The 20,632-nt window shown below is 35.4% G+C and overlaps 1 protein-coding gene across 3 annotated transcripts in view; it reads right to left on the bottom strand.

The window, feature by feature from the left end:
- The window catches only part of Kcnt2 (potassium sodium-activated channel subfamily T member 2), a 353,892-nt gene that overhangs the window by 189,435 nt on the left and 143,825 nt on the right, over positions 1-20,632 (bottom strand). For 2 of the 3 annotated variants that reach the window (XM_075988160.1, XM_075988159.1), the window contains exons 6-8: positions 11,792-11,866; positions 10,571-10,654; positions 8,088-8,182 (exon numbers count right to left, since the gene is read on the bottom strand). The exons of the other annotated variant lie outside the window; for it this stretch is intronic. In XM_075988160.1, coding sequence (XP_075844275.1) covers positions 8,088-8,182; positions 10,571-10,654; positions 11,792-11,866 — 254 coding nt within the window. The remainder of the gene's footprint in view (positions 1-8,087; positions 8,183-10,570; positions 10,655-11,791; positions 11,867-20,632) is intronic. 3 annotated transcript variants of the gene reach the window in all.

The raw sequence follows: 20,632 nt of genomic DNA, 5'->3' as shown, positions 1-20,632 counted from the left end.
AAAACTGAAAAAAACTAAGTATTAATAAAACAAATAATACTGAATTTAACAGTGAGTTTATTAACTGATGGTTAATAAAAATTCTTAGAAGTGTTGCATATCATTAGCCAATTGGGAAACACAAATTAGAACCACATTGAGATTTAAAAAAAATGTAATTCGTAGAGAAAATAAATGAAAATAAATGTCAGTGAGGATGTGGGGACAGGAAAATCCTTATTCCTTGTTGGTAAGATTATAAAATGAGCAGTGATTATGGAAACCAATGTGGAGATTTCCTACCATATGACCTACCACAATCATTTCTGGATATATTGGCAATGAACTTCACAGCCTAAAAAAGAAATTCTTACATATGTGGGTTTGGTACTGTTCCCTTCATAAAAGCAAGCAAATGAAGTCAATTAAGGTGTTTGTCAACAATCAAATGGATAGTAAAATCGTGCTACATTTCCACAATAAAATTATCTCCACCTCTAAGGGAAAAATGAAATCTGCAGGAAAATATCAATGGGAAAAATATATGATGGAAGTAACCCAGGCCTTGAAAGACAGATACCTTACTTTTTTTTCATATGGACCCCTCCATGTTCAAACCTTTATGGTCGAGTTTAATTTGAGTGAGTTGTCAGTAGTGACCAGGTGCCGAAACAAGGATCTATGCAATATAGCAGGTTGGGAGAGGACAGAAGCAAGCCATAGGGACAGTAAAATACATGGGATGCCTAATGAAAAGTAGGCAATACTGTCTGGTGGGGTGGGGCAGTTAAATGGAAGAGTGGGTATGAGGAATTAAGAAAGTTGAGGGTTGTACAAATGGTCAACCAAAATTAGGATGTCTATAAGACCCATATAGAAACTACTACTTTATAAGCTAACTGAAAAGTGTTGGTTGTACTAATAAAGCTGAAATGGCTTTCAAACAAAATCCCAGTGCCAAGTGAGGAATAACTTCCCTTGAGTTGTTTATCAAGGATCCCTCAGTAAAAAGACAATTGCTACTTCTCTTTACAGCCCTTAGAATTAAGCTCAAAGATGGTGTGGGAAGTCTTTCTAATCTTCCAATAGCAAGGCAGGAGAAAGAAACAGGTAAGACTGGCAGGCAGAGAGAGTAAATAGGAGAATAACTCTGGGAGAAAAGAATGAGGGAATGCGAGAGAAAAGTTGAGAGCTTCAGGGGTCAGCAACCTAATCAACCAGTTACACAACCAAACATGGAATAAGATGGGAAGAAAAGGGTATACAGGAATAGAGAAAGATAAAAGCCCCAAGTCAAAAAATACGATAATTTAAGATAAAAGATGGTAAGAAACAAGGCAAGCTATGGCTGGGCAAACATAACTAAGAATAAGCCTCGGTATGTAATTCATTTGGGGGCTGGGTAGTGGGGTCCCCCCAATTCCCTAAAAAGTAAATAGCAAAAACAACCAAACAACAGCATTTTCAATTCCAACTTGGGACTCCTGTATTTCCACATAGGGCCTTAAAAAGATGTGGGGCGAGTGTATGGCTCTTTCAAAAGTTTCTGCCTGCTGGTGAGTGCTTGAACAGCCCGTACAGTTTATAGAGGAACAAAAAACAAAAGTAAAAATGTCTGCCACAGAGCAAGCATCAGCATTGTAGAGCTCTAGGAAGGTTAAACTCAATTCATGATGAGAAGAACCTGCAACTTGGAAGCAAGCTTTAAGCTTGGTTCTCAGGAACCAGGAAGCAGGCAGAGCGAGTCATGAGAACTGCACAGAGATCTAGCTGTAGCTTAACGTCTAAATGTTTCTCAGGAGGAAACAAACAAACAAACAAAAAGCCCTAAAAATATGTATGGTGAATTTAAGAAATAAATAAATGAGTATAGGAAGTTATAAAAAGAAATAAATTGTTTTAAAAATTAAAGTCTTTAAAGAGACAGTAAAAGTAATATAAAACAAAAAGCCACATAACAATGGGAAAAACAGAGGGAGTCTGGATCCAGTATGCTATTCTGTTGATTTTGAATTTTTTGAATGCTGATAAGTAAAAGACAGCTGCTAAGAAGCCTGGAATTTAAATTGGAACTGTTGAAAGGAACTAACCTAGATATTTTAATAATTCTTTAACTTTTAAAATGTCAAAAAATGTTTTTGTCAAAAGGAAATAAAAAGAATGATTAGAAGAATTGGTTTTGCTTTTGTTTCCCCAGGAAAGAGGTTATGAATTTGTTCCAGGTTGAAGTAAATCTGGTTTGGTCAAGAGAGACTTCTTGAAACATGACAGGTGACATCTATCAGCAAACATTATAGTTGTTCTTCTTAGGACTTAACCATTATCTGAAATTTTCTCAGGGACACTAAAGATACTTCACCTGCATTCAACAGGAAGCAGTATAAAGAATACAAAGTTCACATTCTCAAGAGATAGGTTGTTCAAGATTTTTAGTTATTTGGTGGGCAATGGATGTTTGTTATATTTAGGGGAATATAGAATAAAATCACAACTATTAATCTCAGATATTTTGCATTGGCATGGATTTTGTTATGTGGATACAAATTCAAAGTCAATTTTGGTACACTGTATATATGTCTATACTCTAAAGAATTTTTGTATATTGATACTAATTTAAAGTTATTGTTACAACATATTCTATGTATTCTGTTCATGATTAAGGTAATGTACCTATGCAGTTCATTTTAAAAAGTAAGATAAAATTCTAAATTTTGAAAGATATTATTATGTACTATTTAGGATATTAAAAACACAGGTTAATAGTTAGTCATCTACAACAATCAAATTTGTAGATTAGCAAGGTATGCTTTCCAGATCATATGGAGATATATCTTAGCTAGTTAAGTGATCTTCATACCTTTCAAAAACCTATAAAATATGGCATTTAAAATGTTTTGTTAATTTAGATCTTTTAATGACAATGAGACATATCTTCTTTTGGCAGTACCAACTTAATTCAGAAATTATGGGCATTGCAAAAGCTCCTTATGGAGTTTGATTTCAATGTGGCAAGGCTAGCCATGTGAACAAAAAGCTTCTCTTATTTGGATTGATTGACAGTATGTTGTATAAACTGGACATGCAGGGCCCACAGAAAAGTAACCACTGAACTTTGCCAAAACAAGGCAGAGTGGTTCTTCGGCATTCCTGCTTAACAGAAGAAACTGCCAGATATTCTTCAGGACACTGAGGAAAGTGCCTGACAAATTGTCAATATACGTGGGACAGTCTTTAAAATTTCCTACTTTGTTGAAAATTCTGCCGGATACTATGGGCCTGTAGGCTGAAGATGCATGCCCCAACATTACAAAGGAATTTTGGGTGACTGTCCAAGAGATCGGATATCTCTGTCATTTCTAGAGTTTTTGGAAGTTGTTTACAATGCAGTTTTTGTTTCCTTAAGTATATTTTTTTATTCTCCTGGTACCTTTGGTAGAGTTGAAGACCAGATAGTAATAGTTGCAGTTTTCTCTAGACGTGAAAGAAAATAAGTTAGATAAAGGATTTGAATTTACTAAGATAGGATGTATTATGAAGTATTTTCCTTAAATTTATCAGACACAAATGAATTGAAATTGAATGCACTGTGAATGTAATCTTTACTTGGTGGTTATACTTATTGTATAGTATTACTATGTTGAAATTAAAATTTTTCACTTTTGTTTAGAAAAATGGGGGAATATTGAAGAATATTATTTTAAAGTTTGTTAGTTTTTTTTCCTACTGCTTCTGTTAACAATTCAAAGATGTGTTTGATTAAATAAAATTAACCTGTGAGCAGAAGGTTGTGTCAACAAGTAGCTGACAGGAAGTGGTAAGGAGCTACCACAAGCAGCAATGCTTTTAAAGTGGCAACCGAAATTAGGACACAGGTTAAGTAGAGAAAGTTAGCTACTTGATATTCAGCTTCTCTGAACAGCAGAATTCCACCTAAACCTTAAATTGTGAGTTCTTTAGCTTGCTTAAGATAGCATTTTATGTAGCTTTGAAAGAGTCCATGCCTGAGAGAACATAATCCCCTCTGCCTTGGCTGCAGCAGCTGAATCCATTGCTTAAGGGGCAGTCACACTAGATAATAAAAAATATATATAAATACAGTTTAGGTCTGACATGATTATGAAAGTCCCTGTATTTAAGACTTGATCCTCAGTCCATGGTGTTTTAGGGATGTGGTGGGACTTAAGAGAAGGACAAAGTGCAGAGTTTAACTGAGTGGGCCATGGTCTTGGGAGATTTTGGGAACTGCAGCTCCATCCTAAATATTATGCTTCCTGATTTCCAGACTGTAAATGAGATTCCTCCTCCACATACTCCTGCCGTGATACACTGTGCTGCCACAAGCCAAAAGCAACAAGTGACTACACACTAATAATTCTGAAGCAGTGAATCAAAACAAATTTCCATTTTTATATTATCTCAAACATTTTGTGACAGAGATAGAAAGCTGACTAACATAGAGGCTAAGACACACAAAATGAAAAATAACACCTGCCTCTGTCTAGGGAGAACTCCCTTGTTCACTTCTCCAGCAAGAAACAGTAGTTTTCCAGACATAGAGATTGGCAGTAAAGATACTGTATTTATCCTTATTGCTCTGAAGGCACTATTTTTCTTAACACAGGACACAGTAAATCTAGGAGCATTTCAGCAAGAATAACAAAGTTGTTCAATTTAGTAAATTCCTGAATCTCTCTGTATTTCAGTTTCTTCATCTCAAAACTATGGTGCAGTGGAATACTGGCAATAGATCACAAGGGTTAAATATGTTACTACATATAGTGCCCACTAAAATTTGGGGACAAATTGAGAACTTGGCTTGTTAATTATTATTCTCAGCATTTGTTTAAAAATAAAAATTCACTGTCATCACACTTCAAAAATGCTGCATTTTGAATCAGAATTTCATTTAGAATGAAAGTTTCATACTTCATGTGTTTTAATACTATTATAGGTGAACTTTCCTAAATCCTAAAATTAGGTGCCTGTCTTAGTTAGAGTTTCTATGTCTGTGAAGAGACACAATGACCACAGCAAGCCTTTTTAAAGAAAACATTTAATGACTGTGACTCACTTAGAGCCCAGAGGTTAGTTTATTATAGTCATGATGGGAAGCAAAGCATCATGCAGTTGGACATGGTGCTAAGAAGGAGCTGAGAGTTCTGCATCTTGATTCACAGGTGACAGGAGCTGACCTCAAAGTCCACCTCCGCAGTGACACATTTCCTTTAATAAAACCACACCCATTCCAACATGTCTATAACACCAAATTGTGCCATTCTCTTTGGGAATTTTCTTTCAAACACTGCAGTGCCTAAAATCTGGATTGCTAGATACATAAAATATAATTGATGTGAAGTTATCTATATTTTTCTAGTACAACATCATCCTAGGAGGGGTTATATAGTAATTAACTTTATAGACAAATGTACTTTGTGCATTGATTATGGTATAAAGTAAAAGAAAATGTTCTGTTGATGGTGACCAACCTGCAGATCATGTTGTAACAGATCCATAAACTACAGTACTCGGGTTCTACCAGTCCCCATCCCAAGAGCTTATATTTAAAAACGAAAGAAAGAAAAAGAAAGAAAGACAGCAAAACTCAATAATTTAGGAAGATGTCACTCAAAAAATCATTTATAAGTGCAGAAGAAAAGGCCATTGCTACTAAACTATGTGTACTAGATCATACATAGAAATAAATGGATTTTTTTTCCTACTGACAAAGACTGAGAAAGTCTATTGAATTTTTTATAATGGAAAACAAACCAGAATATATCCATTTGTTTGGATCTTTATGTTACATCTATGAAATAAAAAATGTATAAATATGCATATGAATTCAAAAATATTAATTTGTGGCAAGGTTTTTGAAAAATAAGTCTACTTAAATAAAATTAGAAACAGCAAATGCATTATCAATTATAGTAGTCTTTATTGGTTAGAATATATTGATAGTTGAACTAAAGTCATGCAGTTGATTCCCGGATGTACCAGTTTACAACTGCTTTGTTACCAAGATGCAAGATGAATCACAATGGCCAGCTGTCTCTGAAGGGAGCATTATTGATGAAGAGGGATAGGGAGCCAGAATGTGGACAGATGAGTCCAATTCTGTTACAATGACAGGAAAACACTTTAACACATTTTCTGGAAAGAATGGCTCAGCAGCTTAATGCTTATTTCAGTTTGGCACTGAGCATGTGTCCCTCACAGACAGATGCTTAATAATAGTTCTTTGTAGTGTTAATAATTGTGATGCCTACATGTGTTTTAGAGCTAGATAGTTGCTTTCTAAAACAGGTAACTTTAAGATTGTGAGTTTCATTACAAATACCACCAGTGCATCTAAATATATGTTCCTGAATTTGCAAGGCTCAAATTATAAAAGATGTTTTAAATTTTCTGCTGTAAAGCTGCAGGCTGTAATACAAACTATGATAAATAGGCACACATCTTTGTGCAAACACACACACACACCACAACCACCACCACCACCACCATCACCAGAAGTATACTTTAAATAAATTATGAGTATCTGCCTGCATGTGTGTGCACAGACCATGTGTACAGTGACCCGGAGGTAGAAAGTGCTGGATTACTTGGAAGTAGAGTTACTGACGGTTCTGAGCTGCAGGTGGGTGGGGAGCACATGCTGGTATACAGTGCTCTTAAGCATTGAGTCTCCCTCCAGGACCAACTATACTTCTGTTATGGTTTCAAAGATCAGGTAAGACAAGATATTCAAAGAGAGACTACAACACAAAATGTTCATTATTACTAAATACTCTTCTATATAGCTCAAAATCAAATTTTATCTTGATATAGCAGTCACCAGCTACAGTACAACTGAATTACAACCCCAACACATAAGCATTTCCTTACGAAATTCATTTTATATTGTATTTAGAAACCATTAATTTTATTTTTCAGCAATTTCACAACATCAGAAAAATTAGTATATAGGCATAGAGATTTTAAATTTGTCAATTACTTGAGGTCAAAATTGTTATTGAATATATGCTATTATATTTCGATCAAGAATTTTTAGTGACATTGCAATAGAAATCACTTAATTTAATAGAGTTTTCAGTATCGTGTGATGAAATTATTTTAGAGCTTTTGGGGATTTTATTTACATAGATATTTATTAGAGGTATCATAAATGTCATTTGTAAAAGGTTAAAAACATTATCGACAAATTTTAATATTTAAATATTAACAATATTATGTTCATTTCAAAGATCAAAATATACAATAGACACATTTAAAGTATATTTAGTATTAACCACACATACTAGTACAAAATAGCTTATAGATATAATATACCCAAGTTTGCATTCACACTTCGACTGCAATGTTTGTATCTACCAGATGTACCAATGTGTGTGCGGACTGATTGTTCCTACTAGCAACTAGTTTTTCCTCATTCTAAATAGGCCAAACATGTTATAGATAAGTACAAATAGAGTCTATAACCTGTGAAACAAACACCATTCTGCTCATTGTTTTACTACTTTTCTCTTGCAAGAAAATATACATGAACCCAAAGATATAATATACTCTGTTACATTAGAACATTGTAATGTTAAGTCTGATTTCCAAAAGAGAAAATAACTTAGGACACAATTAATCAAGAAGCCAGGCCTCACAATCCACTGCCAAGACTCCTGCCTCAGCATTCCAACAAGTCCCACACTAAAAAAAACTATGCAGAGACATGTGGGGAGTAATGGACATTGACAATTTCTTCAACAAACTCTCTGCTCTGAAGAAAACAGGCCCGAGTCTGCTTATATTCCAATGATTAGAAGGGAAAATGAGTGTTTGATAACCATGGCATGAAGGCAAAATCCTTGAGGTGGTTGTTGACAGCATTTGAGAAAATGTCAGAGTTGCCATAAATTTCAAGGTCAAATTGTACACAGGCTTTCTTGTTTTGTCTGCAAGACTAAAAAAGATTCTTTCACTTCTGTAGGTAACTCTTTATGCATTATGATGAACATAGTTTACATTAGCCAAATATTGCTGAAACTGATTTATGATGCAGTTTTCTAAAAAACTGAAATAAAACAAAATAGTAAGAGGACTGCTCTAAATGGTCTTACCAAGTGAAGATAAGGCATAGGAATGTAGATATCAAAATCAAAACTTGATTAAACATTGCAGACTGTGTTCGCTGAATGGCTCTATGAAGATCATTCTAGAATAATAAAAATATATTTTGTTTTGATAAATACTAAATACACATAAGTTCAAATTTCATGTATCTTCTGTACATATAATATGTATATTAAGTGAATTATATGTATATTATCATTTTACATGGATCTAGACAGAAGTTACAATAGAATTCATATTAGAAAGACAGACTATGGGAAGAGCATTAGAACACTAAATTTCTGCTCACATTCTTTGCAAAAAAGAGATTACAAGTTGCATTTCTTACTCCCAGACATACCCAGTCCACTATGATTATGCAGGCAGACAGTTCTCTCAGTAAACAAAGACCTATTAAAGGGAAATTGTGAGTTTACAACCAGGTTGAACTTTATAGAGGCCATATCAAAGAGAAAACAAAACAAACAACAACAACAAAAAGACAAGCAATCACCTCTTCCAAAGGTAATGATCTCATGGGGAAAATGCAAATTTTTAGAAAGGTAAAGTATCAAAGAGTAGACCAGTGAAAGGTAGCTGGAACTATAATGAAAAGCCACTAATAAACAATTACACAAATTACAGCAGCCTGTAACATAGGAAAAAAAGCAATTTTCCACTAAGAGATACTAATGTTGACTTCAGTAATGTTAATATTAAAAGAAATATGAGTGAAGGAGTATATGTTGAACAGACACGTACAGGTCTCCCCAGAAAACTAAAGTTTTAGAAGGAGACCTAGTAACACAGATCAAAACAGTGAACAATGTCAGTCTTATTCTGCGCATTCATAAAATATGTAGTGACTAAAAAAATAATATAAATATTAATTACTTAAATGCCCTAAAAGATGGACACTAACAGCTACATATGCTTATGTATGTTGGAAAATTTTGTAATTTGAAAGTGAAATGTCTTTATAGATTCGTGTGTCTCAACATTTAGTCCTCAGCTGGCACAATAATTTCAAAATAGTGGAAACCTTATTCTTGTAATAGAATTCATATCCTGTATGTGATATATATGTATATATATACATATATATATATGTATATATACATTTGTGCATGCATGTGGATACCATGGCTCCTCTATGAGTGCATGTGAGTACAATGGACTTTGGGTCAAAGTTGGAGGACAAATTGCACTTCAGTGTCTCCTTCAGCCTCATGGACAGAACTCAAGTTCTCAAGGAAGGAGTCCTCACCCACAAATCCATCTTACCAGATCAGCAGTGGAATCCTTAGAATATGGATCCTTGCTGAAGAAATCTATAGTTGGGGAACTTGAGACTTAGAGCTCAATCCCACTTCCTCCTGACTCCCTGCTTACTGACTACAGGAGCAATGTGACCAGTCCTATTTTCTAGTCATACCTTCCCTTTGATGATGAAAAGGGCTCTGGAAGTCTAAACCAAACCAATCCTTTCTTTAATGATTCGCTTTTCTTCAGGTGTTTGGTCATAGTAACAAAAGAAACAAAAAATAAAAAGTACTCAGAAGTGAGTTTGTTTTTGTTATAAACCAGATAATATAGATATTATTCCTTTGTACTAGTTCACAAATGCAATGTGGGGGACCTTTGAATTCTGGGCCCGAGTATTTCTAAAATTATTTAACCAGAAACTAATGGGTTTTCCAGGTAGTGGGGTGGAAGACGCTCACGAGACTTCAGATGAGGACAATAACTCGACAGAGAACAGGGCTGGAGGCCATGGCTGTGGTATTCAGAAAGCAAATCTAGAAGCTTGCTGCCTATGCCCTGATAACTTCAGTGAGGCTGAATTTTCAGTAGACCAATATTGTTACTATCAACTGTTCTTATGCAGGTTTCATTGAGAAAGAGAAACACCTGCAGAAGAAAGATGTCTTCAATTTAATGTATCATTTGATGGTTAAATGAGTGAACTTAAATTGAAAGCAAGGGTGCCAAAAAGCATCTACAACTGCTAAACAGATTAGCACCCTAAAGATCAACTAGTGCTCTCTGCAGGGTCTGCACGTGAAGTTGCTGCTTTCTTTGCTTGGAGGAGGCAAAAATTGAAAACCGCATCAAATAGTACTGGTTTTGGAAGCATGAAAGATGTCAGATTGAGGGATCACATAATCTCAAACCCCAGTTTTAAAGGGCCACTGTAGCTAGGAAATGCATGGTAGGAATGGAATCTTTGCAAGGTGGCCTCAAGAGGCCACCAAATGTAGATATAACAGTGAAATCTAAATAACTTCTAGAAAAAGTAATGGAGAAAAGTAAATTAATGCAGAAAAGTAAAGTAAAAGGAGAAAACACAATGCAGGAGATGGACATAGACGGAACTGCAAAGGAACAGACTAGAGGCCAAATAATCTTTTCCTATTTAGAAATTAAAAATAAGTAAAATATAGTGGATGCTAAAAATATTTTTATTTTTTACTTTGATTTTGTTACTTACAATCATATTTTCCAATGCATGTTTGGCAAGCCAACAGTTTAGAAAAACTGGAACAAATAGATTCCTTAAGGTAGGCCAGAATATCTGTAAAATAAACAAAAACTAAATCTTTACCTCGCAGAAAGAAATTATATCGAGAATATTAAAAATAACATCTGATAGAATAAAGGTAAAAAAAAGAATTTAAACAGTGCCAAATATTTTAATATCTACACTACTAAATGGTGTTTCACTCATTGCTGAAGTCTTTCCAGGGGAAATTAAAGACAAGAGGCTTCAACATGTGTCAGACATAACCATGCTGAATCTATTATTAAATTTTTTAATGTGTTTTTACTTTGCTGTTCCTCTACCTGAAGAGGTAAAGAGGGAAAAGAAGAGTCTTTTTTAACATATCACTGTCTTCAGGTTCAACCACATTAAATGATGGTGAGAAGCTGCATTCATTTGTATTGATAATTTAGGTAGCTTGTCATTTAACCTATTCCTGCTCTCTCTGTAGATAAGTCACTCAAATTAGACTGTAAGAAGTAAGGCGCAGCTCCAGATAATATCTACTCACTTTTCATTTGCTTCACATAAAGTCCAAACAGTCATAATTCCACTAATAATTGCCATATCAAAATGATATTGGAACCTAATTATATGAATGACATATTAAGGATTATTTATATTTGGGACCAAATAGAACTGAGTGACTGTAGCATAGGATTGTTGCAGGAGGAACACCTGGTGATGTGGCTGTCATCCACTGTCCTACTAATGAAGGACTGAATTGTGTAAATTCTATAAATAAACTAGAAATTAGTGTGCTTTTAGAATGAGAATTCTGGTAAATATATCATACTATTAATTTCTAATTTTAGAATTAGAATTTTAAAAGTAAATTTAAAATCCCACTATATATATATATGTATATATACATATATATACATATATATGTAATTTTGAAGATCTTTAAACAATATTGACATCTATTCGCATGAGACCTCTACATACACTACTAATTCTTTAAAAGGTTTCATTTTGCTATTGTACTGAAACCTACTATATTTCATTTAACTATGCAGCTTAGTCGATCAGACTTTCTTCTCTTTAAGGAGCCAGATTCTATTCAAAAGTCTGAATTCATGCCTCAGGTTATACTATGTAGAAGTATTTATACTTATTGAATTTATTAAACTCTCATGACAAATGACTCTTTAAGATGCTTAGACTTACTGAGATGATGAAGGGGACCGCATTGATTATTTCCAAGATGAATGGGATTCGTAAAATCTGTTCCCAAATATTTCCCTACAAATAAATGTTGAATAAAGGCAAATATTAGAAAAGTACCAGGACTCATAATTTCTCTAGTAATACCAATGCTTTATTAACAGAATAGTGGATCTGTATATAAATGAAACAATAACTTATGAATTAATTTTATGCAGAATTATGCTATTTGGTTTTGTAATGTTAGAACTAAATTAAATAGCCAAAGTAGAGCAGATAGAGTGTATGTAAAATTTGACCCCTAACAATACACTCTAAAATGTGTTACTAGTAAGTAAAGTACATTAGTGGGCCCTTAATATGAATTGACAAATTTGTTTCCACTATCATAAATATACGAGTTCATTATGATGCACCCTAAGTCTTTTGTTAATCATGCTTGTTCTTCAATTCAACTGGTCTTATTTTTTAAGTTCAATCAAACGTAAAGAACCATTTAATCATGGATATTCTAATCTGCCAATATACACTATGAAATTAATCAGGATTGAATACATAATTTTCAAGCCCAGTGAATTATGAATATATGGTGACTCTTAAAAATTTCAAGAGAAACTATGAGAATATTAAAACAGTTACAGATATCTTGTTGTTGTAGAATCATTTGTTATAACACCGATGACATGCCCATAAAGTTGTTCTTGATACTTAAGGTTTGAGTAAGGTCTTAATGTGCCTGCCATGTACTAAGAGCTGGATCCTCTATGAAGAAACTGAATGGTGGGCATGAGTTTAGAGACCCGCGTAAGGGGATATCGACTTGAAGGGGATCAATATGGTATTTGTGGGATACCTGTGAGTTCCATTCGGGTAAGATATGCACAATCAGAGCAACCCTGGCATGTGAATATCCCACGATTTCCATATCATCTTTTACATTTACATTCTGCAAGGCACACTTCTTTACTGTAATGTAAACCAACATACAGGCCTTGGGAGAAGCCAAATTCATCAAGCTACCTCACAGAGGTCTCTCGGACTTCAGAGCTGCACCTCTTCCTTTTTTACTAAGCCTTACAGACCAATAGAGTGCCTAACAACAAATCCTCGGAATGGCCTCAAAAAATTTTAATGTATGAAGCGATCCACACATTGGGAAAAAGAAATCTGGATTGCCCACGTTTTCCAATCATCGTGTAACGTTAGATATAAATAAGAAGTTTTCAGTATTCCTTGAGGTTGCAGTGGCTCAGTATACTGCAGTGCTAGACCATCTCTTTCCTATGTGCTAAGATGTTAACAATGTCTGCCACATTAGCTCACAACCCTCCCTCATCTTATAGCCAATGTGGTACAAGAGGGAGCATGTGGGGGATGGAAACTCACAGAGATCTTTGCTGCAAAGAAATGTTAGGAGTGAAATGATGCCTTTCTCATCAACTCAAGTTAACTGAAAAGAACTCTAAAGAAATAACTTAGCTTCATGCAGACTTGAAACCATATTTAGTCCATGCCTAACACATGTGGGAAAATAAGGAAAGGAAAAAAAAATGAGAGCTAGCCTAAGAATGAGCCACAGTCCCTCCACATATGTGTGTGTGTCTGTGTGTATAATATATGTATATATGTATATACACATAAAATAAATAAATGTATTTCTTTGTAATTTGATATGGAAAATAAGGAAGGGAAACTGCTCGCTTCTTAAGTGTTTTTTCCTCAAAGGTTGTGTGCCTGTGGTGACATGGGACTGGAACAGATGGGGACCTCAGGAGCCAGACATCCTTATCAGACACTGGGAAGCTAGCCTGAGGCACTGCATGAGTGAAAAGCCCAAGCAAGGCCACAGAAGCTCACACAGAGAACGAGGAAGAGGTTACACTAGTCTGTCCAAAGGATGTCACACCAGACTGCTGTGAAAACACTGTTCACTTTAGCTTGGTTTTCATCTGCACTGGACTTCCAAGTCACTTGGCAGCAAATGAGTGGAAATGGAAGTGGCAGAGAACATCATGATGTGGGTGGTCTCAAAGAGAACAATCCACACTCTGCTTTCAGGAAAATCAACAACTATGCATCAATTGCTCAAATCATCCATTAGCATAGACCAGCAGTAAGATGCAAGGATTTGTAGAAGTGTAGGATTGTAAATGGATACTGCTTTTTTTGTTTCTCAGTAGCCCAGAGCCAAATAATTACCAAAAAGAAAACTATATTTATTACAACACTGTTTGGCCTCTTAGCTCAGGCGTCTCATTAAGTAACTCTCGCATCTTAAATTAACCCATTTCTATTAATCTATGTATCACCACAAGGCTGTAACCTACTAGTAAGTTTCCATTGTCTTTCTCCTTCAGCAGCTACAAGGCATCTGCCTGACCCTGCTTTCTTTCTACCTGTATTCAGTTTTGTTTCCTTGCCTTCCTCTATTCTGCCCTGCCAAAGGGCAAAGAAACTTCTTTATTAATGAATGGTATCAAAACATGTTCACAGCATGCAGAGGGAAATTTTACATCATCTCTACTTTTCTATCTCAATAAAAAGGAAGGATTTATCTTTAACATAGTGAAATTACACATAATTAAACAGGTACAAAGAAAGAATTACAGTTAAATATACAGTTAAAATATTTCTTTATGAGTTAAAATTTAATATCTAATTTATTTTTTATCATAACTAAGAAAAAAATATGACTATCTTCAACTCTATCAAAGACTCACAGAAAATACAATGTAAGCAATGTCCAAAACTCTAGAATTGACAGAAAAATTTGGTTGTTTGGACAGTCACTCAAAGTTCTTCTGTAACATTGAAGCATCCTTCTTCAGAAAACAGACCCATAGTTTCTTGCAGACATTTCCATGAAACAAAAATTGAAAAAAAAAAAGTTGAGACACTGTGTGGCCTATATTGGCAGTTTGTCAGTCACATTCTTTTGTGACCTGCAGAATGTCTGGTAGACTCTTTCATGAAGCAAAAACCCTGTAAAACTGTCTCACCTTCTTTAGGCAAGTTTAGCAGTTGTTTTTTTGTGGGTCTTGCATGTTCCATTCATACAACATACTGTTAAGCGTTACAGGCAAGAGCATTTTCTTGCCCAAATGGTTATCAAACTCCATAAGGAGCTTCTTCAATGCCCATCATCCTCTTGAAGTAGATCAGTGCTTCCAGAAGCAGACATGTCTCACTTTTGAGAAAAGCCTGAATTCTCAAACCTTTTATAGGGCATATTCTGTAGATCTTTCAAGTTTTGAAGATAATCTATCTAACTGAAATATCTCTTTGTATATCTAGAAAGCCTAATATGACTACAAGTTTGACTATTTTAAATGACTATTTATTAATCTGTAATTTTAATTATATATTATATTTTGAATGAGTTGTTATAAACATAATGCCTTAAACAAGAGTAAAAATGTACATATGAAAAAATTGACCTTAAATTTATATCAATAAACCAAAGTTCATAAACAATCATTTTGGAAATTTGAGCACTGTCTTCTCCAAACAGCTTCCTGCTGGTTTTTAGATGACTTATTTTTAGGGTTCATATAGACACTTTTGGGGGTTCTTGCTCCATCAAACCACATTAGACTGGAAGGAATCCATGGCAGAATCTCTTTTCCAAAGTAATTTATTTTGTGACTCAAAGTTTGAAGTCAATATACATTTAAAATATATATGTTAGCTCAGCTTATCAGCCCATACAATGAAATCTCTCTTTACAGTTAGTTCATTCACAGTCAAAAAATTCAAAGAAAACAAAATAATATACACAATTCAATCTCTTTGTGTATTTTTCATATTTACTTGGCTTTTTATTTTATTGCATTTTAATGTTTATTTTATTATCATTACTCCTTGAATTGATGACTGTTTATACTCTTTCTTCTCTCTAAAGCCCATATACATTTATACAACACTATGACCCATTTAGAGGGTTTTTTTATGGATATGTCCTTATTGGGAATACATAATCCTTTCCTTACTAGGAGTACTTCTTAAAATGATAAGCAACATGGACACAGTGGCCCTGGATTCTGGCTTTGTCTGTCTAGGTCTTTTAATATGGCATTGGTATGTTTACCTCCAGTTCTGTGATCCATGCTCATTTCCCCAGCTCCAGGGACACAGTTTATCTATGTCACCATTTAGTACCTTGTAGCACTCTGCTCGCAAACCCCATTTAAGTGCAGGACCTCTGAAAAGAGCCAGAGCCACCATCTCTAAAAAAAGCCATGCACTTTTTGCAACTAATCCTAAATCAGAAAGCATTCGTTCTCTTACAGGAGTTGCACCTCTGTTCATTGCAAGCAAACAGCCTATCTGAAAAAAAAAATGTGGCTACCAGAAGCTCCACTTGACTCTCGGTTTTGTGGGTCTCCACTCCCCATCTTTTTTAAAGCTTTCTTAAGCTTTATGTGAATTTCTTGACAAATGTTTGTGCACCATTTGCAAATGGACACTGCTTATTGGCTTCCCAGCTGCCCAGAACTGAATAATTGCAGAAAACTAAATTAATTACAACATTGTTTGGCTTCTTAACTCAGCCTTCTGGTATGGGGCAATGGTCTGTATTCTGGCAATTATATCTTAAATAAACGCTGATTGCCCAGTAGCCAGGCAGGAAGTATAGGTGGGATGAGACAGGAAGTAGGGTTCAGTCAGTGAGAACAGAGAATTCTGGGAAGAAGGGAGCTTGGTCAGCAGTCCTGGCCCCACCAAAAAAGAAGCAAGATGTGACTGCCACGCTTAATAAGGTACTGAGCCAGCTGGCTAATACAGATAAGAATAATGGGTTAATATAAGATATAAGAGTTAATTAGAAGCCTAAGCTAGTGGACCAATCAATTTATAACTAATGTAGAACTCTGTGTGATTTCTTTGGAAATTAAAGACTGTGGGGACCAGGCGGGACAGAAACTCAGACAACAGGCTTCTTATTTAGTAAACTTGTATCTTAAATTAACTCATTTCTATTAATCTATCATCATCAGGTCGTGGCCTATTGGTAAGGTTCTGGTATCTCTCTCCTTTGTTAGGTAATTGGTGCCTGCCTGAGTCTGCCTTCTTTCTACATGCATTCAGATTAGTTTTCCCAAATAGCTCTATTCTGTCTGGCAACAGGCAGAAGCGGATTCTTTATTAACCAATGATAATAAAGCATGTTTATAGCATATAGTGGAGATACCCACATCATAGGATAACCAGATTTTCCTACTGACATTGACACAGACTTCTCCAATAATCCAGTTTAACTGTTTACTAATATTAAGTTTTTTTTTATGTTACAGGGTAATATTTTTCTATTGGTATGTAAATGATTACTATTCATTTTCCCAGTTCCTGGGACACATTGAAAAAGTTCAGTTCATCATGATGACTCCTGATGTTCATCTCAGTTTTACATATGATATTTTAAATGATTTTTTTTTCTTGAACCATTAAAGATGCATTAAAACTGACAACTTAAAACTGATTTGACTGGTTTCATTTCTGAATTATCTTTCACCTTAGGGCACAGAGTTATTTCTAAATTCTTATGTTCTTGTCGTCTAGAAAATGAAATCCAAGCTCACAGTTATATTGCATAAAGATTCACAGATTTAACTCTGGATACTAGTTTAGCCTGTAGTTAGAATGAGCCACTCTCAATTCTAAAATCACCCACAGACTCATCCATATTAAATTTTACAGTTCCCTGGATCTGCCAAGCCCTTTATACTTCCGAAACATCGTTCACATTTTTTCCTCTGGATGGTATGCCGTACTTCCACACAAGAGTTTGTAGCATGGATTGTACTTATTTATGTACTTACTAGGACAAAAGTAAATAGACAAATAAGTACTCAAGGATACAATTCCTCCTTTCTATTAATATAATGATTTATTTTCTAACTAAAATAAATTCCTTGTGTGAGTACATACCATAATCCTCTTTTTGGGTCTCAGTTACCTCACTCAGGATAGTGTTTTCTATTTCCATACAATTGCATGCAAAGTTCAAGATATCATTGTTTTTTACCGCTGAGTAGAACTCTAAAGTATATATGTGCCACACCTTTTTTATCCATTCATCTATTGAGGAGCATCTAGGTTGTTTCCAGGTTCTGGCTATTACAAATAGTGCTGCTATGAACATAGTTGAACAAATGCTTTTGTAGTATGATTGGGCATCTCTTGGGTATATTCCCAAGAGTAGAATTGCTGGATCTTGAGGCAGATTGACTCCCAGTTTCCTGAGAAACATCCACACTGATTTCCAAAGTGGTTGAACAAGTTTGCATTGCCACCAACAATGGATGAGTGTTCCTTTTACTCCACAACCTCTCCAGCAAAGGCTGTCATTGGTGTTTCTGATTTTAGCCATTCTGACAGGTGTAAGATGGTATCTCAAAGATGTTTTGATTTGCATTTCCCTGATTGCTAAGGGGGTTGAGCATGACATTAAGTGTCTTTTGGCCATTTGAACTTCTTCTGTTGAGAATTCTCTTTTCAGTTCAGTACCCCATTTTTTAATTGGGTTAATAAGTGGATTCTAGCTATAAAGAAAGGACATTGAGTCTATAGTTCATGATCATAGAGAAGATAAATAAGAAGGTGAACCCAAAGAAAAACATATTTATCCTCCTGGATATTGGATGTTGGGGGTGGATTAGGTGGGGGGAGATAGGGAGAGAGAAGTGAGGAGAGGATTAGCGAGAGCTTGGGGGAATGAGATAATTGAGATGGAGGAAGGGTGGATATGGGGCAAGGAAGAAGTTATCCTAACCAAGGTTCCCAGGTGGCCAAGGGGATTTCCCCAACTAGTTCCCTGGGCAGCAGAGGAGAGGATGCCTGTACTAACCTTATCTTATAGCCACACAGATGAATACCTTGCATATCACCATAGAACCTTCATCCGGCGATAGATGGAGATAGAGACAGAGACCCACATTGGAGCACTGGACTGAACCAAATGAGTCGCAGAAGGACAGAGAACATGACCAAGGAAGTCAGGACCATGAGGGGTGCATCCACCCACTGAGACAATGGGACTGATCTAATGGGAGCTCACCAAGACCAGCTGGACTGGGACTGATGGAGCACATGATCAAACTGGACTCTCTGAACGTGGATGACAATGAGGGCTGACTGAGAACCCAAGGACAATGGCACTGAATTTTGATTCTACTGCACGGACTGGCCTTGTGGGAGCCTAGTCTATTTGGATGCTCACCTTCCTAGACCTGGATGGAGAAGAAAGGACCTTGGATTTCCCACAGGGCAGAAACCCTGACTGCTCTTAGGACTGGAGAAGGAGGGGGAGAGGGAGTTGTGGGAGTGGGACGGAAATGAGAGGAGGTAGAAATTTTTAATAAATAAATAAATTTAAATAAAATAAAATGAGTGAAAAATTATTTGGAAACTATAATAATCTTGTTAATAATCTACATTGAAAACCCTTGAAAGAAGTTTATATTTAGAAACTTCCCTCGAGTGTAAGTAAACACAAATCACTAAACATGAAAACTAAATTAAACAGAAATTTTCTAGAAGTATTTCAAAATTGCCTATTTACATTAAAAGTCATTCTAAGAACTTTTAACTATGCTTTAGCTACAACTTATAATCAACAATAACCTGTGAGTTCTAAACAGGCTATATATAATCCAGATCAATATACCATCTTGGAAATTCTGACTAAGGTCAAATATTTAATCCACTATCCCATATTGAGGTTTTGAAATCATAAATGTATATGTCTGAAAGCCAAATGTATGTCTTACTCCTCATTGAACTCTCTCCCAGTAACACAAATCAAGCATCCTTGAGAAACATATTACATCATGCTTTCCCATTACATGACTGTAATGTATCAATAGGACATAAAGGTTTGCAAACAGCTGGGTGATGGTGGCGCACACCTTTAATCCCAGCACTCGGGAGGCAGAGACAGGCAGATCTCAGTGAGTTCGAGACCAGCCTGGTCAACAGAGCTAGTTCCAGGATAGTCTCCAAAGCCGCAGAGAAACACTGTCTCGAAAAAAAAAAAAAAGATTTGCAAACAGAACATGAAATTTTCTTAGTTCATATTTTGATTTTTTTTCTGTCTTTCATCTAGGTAAACATCCTAAATATTATCTGTCCACCCATGTCTGCCTCAAAGGAATTTATCTACACAATCTATAACTGTATTATATTACCAAACATGCATTGCCCCTTTACCGATCCAGCGTATATTCATTCCACTCACATTAAAACTCTTCAACTCTTCACACACTTTAACAAGAGAAAGTCCTATTCTTGTGTACAAGGCACTATCTCAGTTGGTGTATATTGAGCTATCTATCTTTATTTTTTTAATTTAGCTTTAATTAAATGGAAGTGTGTCTCAGCATGTAGGTATTTGCATTTGAATATGGGTGTCAAAGGAGAATAGAGGCATTAGATTTTTTTTTTTTTTTGGATTTGGAGTAACACAGATTTTTGTGGACCACTTGATTTTGGTGATGGGAATCAAAATCATGATCTGAGGCAGAGCAGCCAGCATTCTTAACCATCCTGCTATCTCTCTAGCCTTTTACCCTATTTTAAAAGTCATTCCAGTTCCGAAGTAATTTTGATTCATAAAACGTGGCATAGTGGTGCCATTTATTTATTTATTTATTTATTTATTTATTTATTTATTTATTTATTTATTTATTTATTTGTTTGTTTGTTTATTTATTTAAGGTTTCTGTCTCCTCCCGGCCACTACCTCACATTTCCCTCCCCTTCCCCCTATCAAGTCCCCTTCCTTCATCAGCCCGAAGAGCAATCAGGGTTCCCTGACCTGTGGGAAGCCCAAGGACCACCCACCTC

The sequence above is a fragment of the Microtus pennsylvanicus genome, chromosome 10 (genome assembly GCF_037038515.1).
Source record: "Microtus pennsylvanicus isolate mMicPen1 chromosome 10, mMicPen1.hap1, whole genome shotgun sequence".
NCBI lineage: Eukaryota > Metazoa > Chordata > Mammalia > Rodentia > Cricetidae > Microtus > Microtus pennsylvanicus.
Note: the sequence above shows the minus strand (reverse complement) of the source record. Positions and strands in the feature narration are given on the sequence as shown.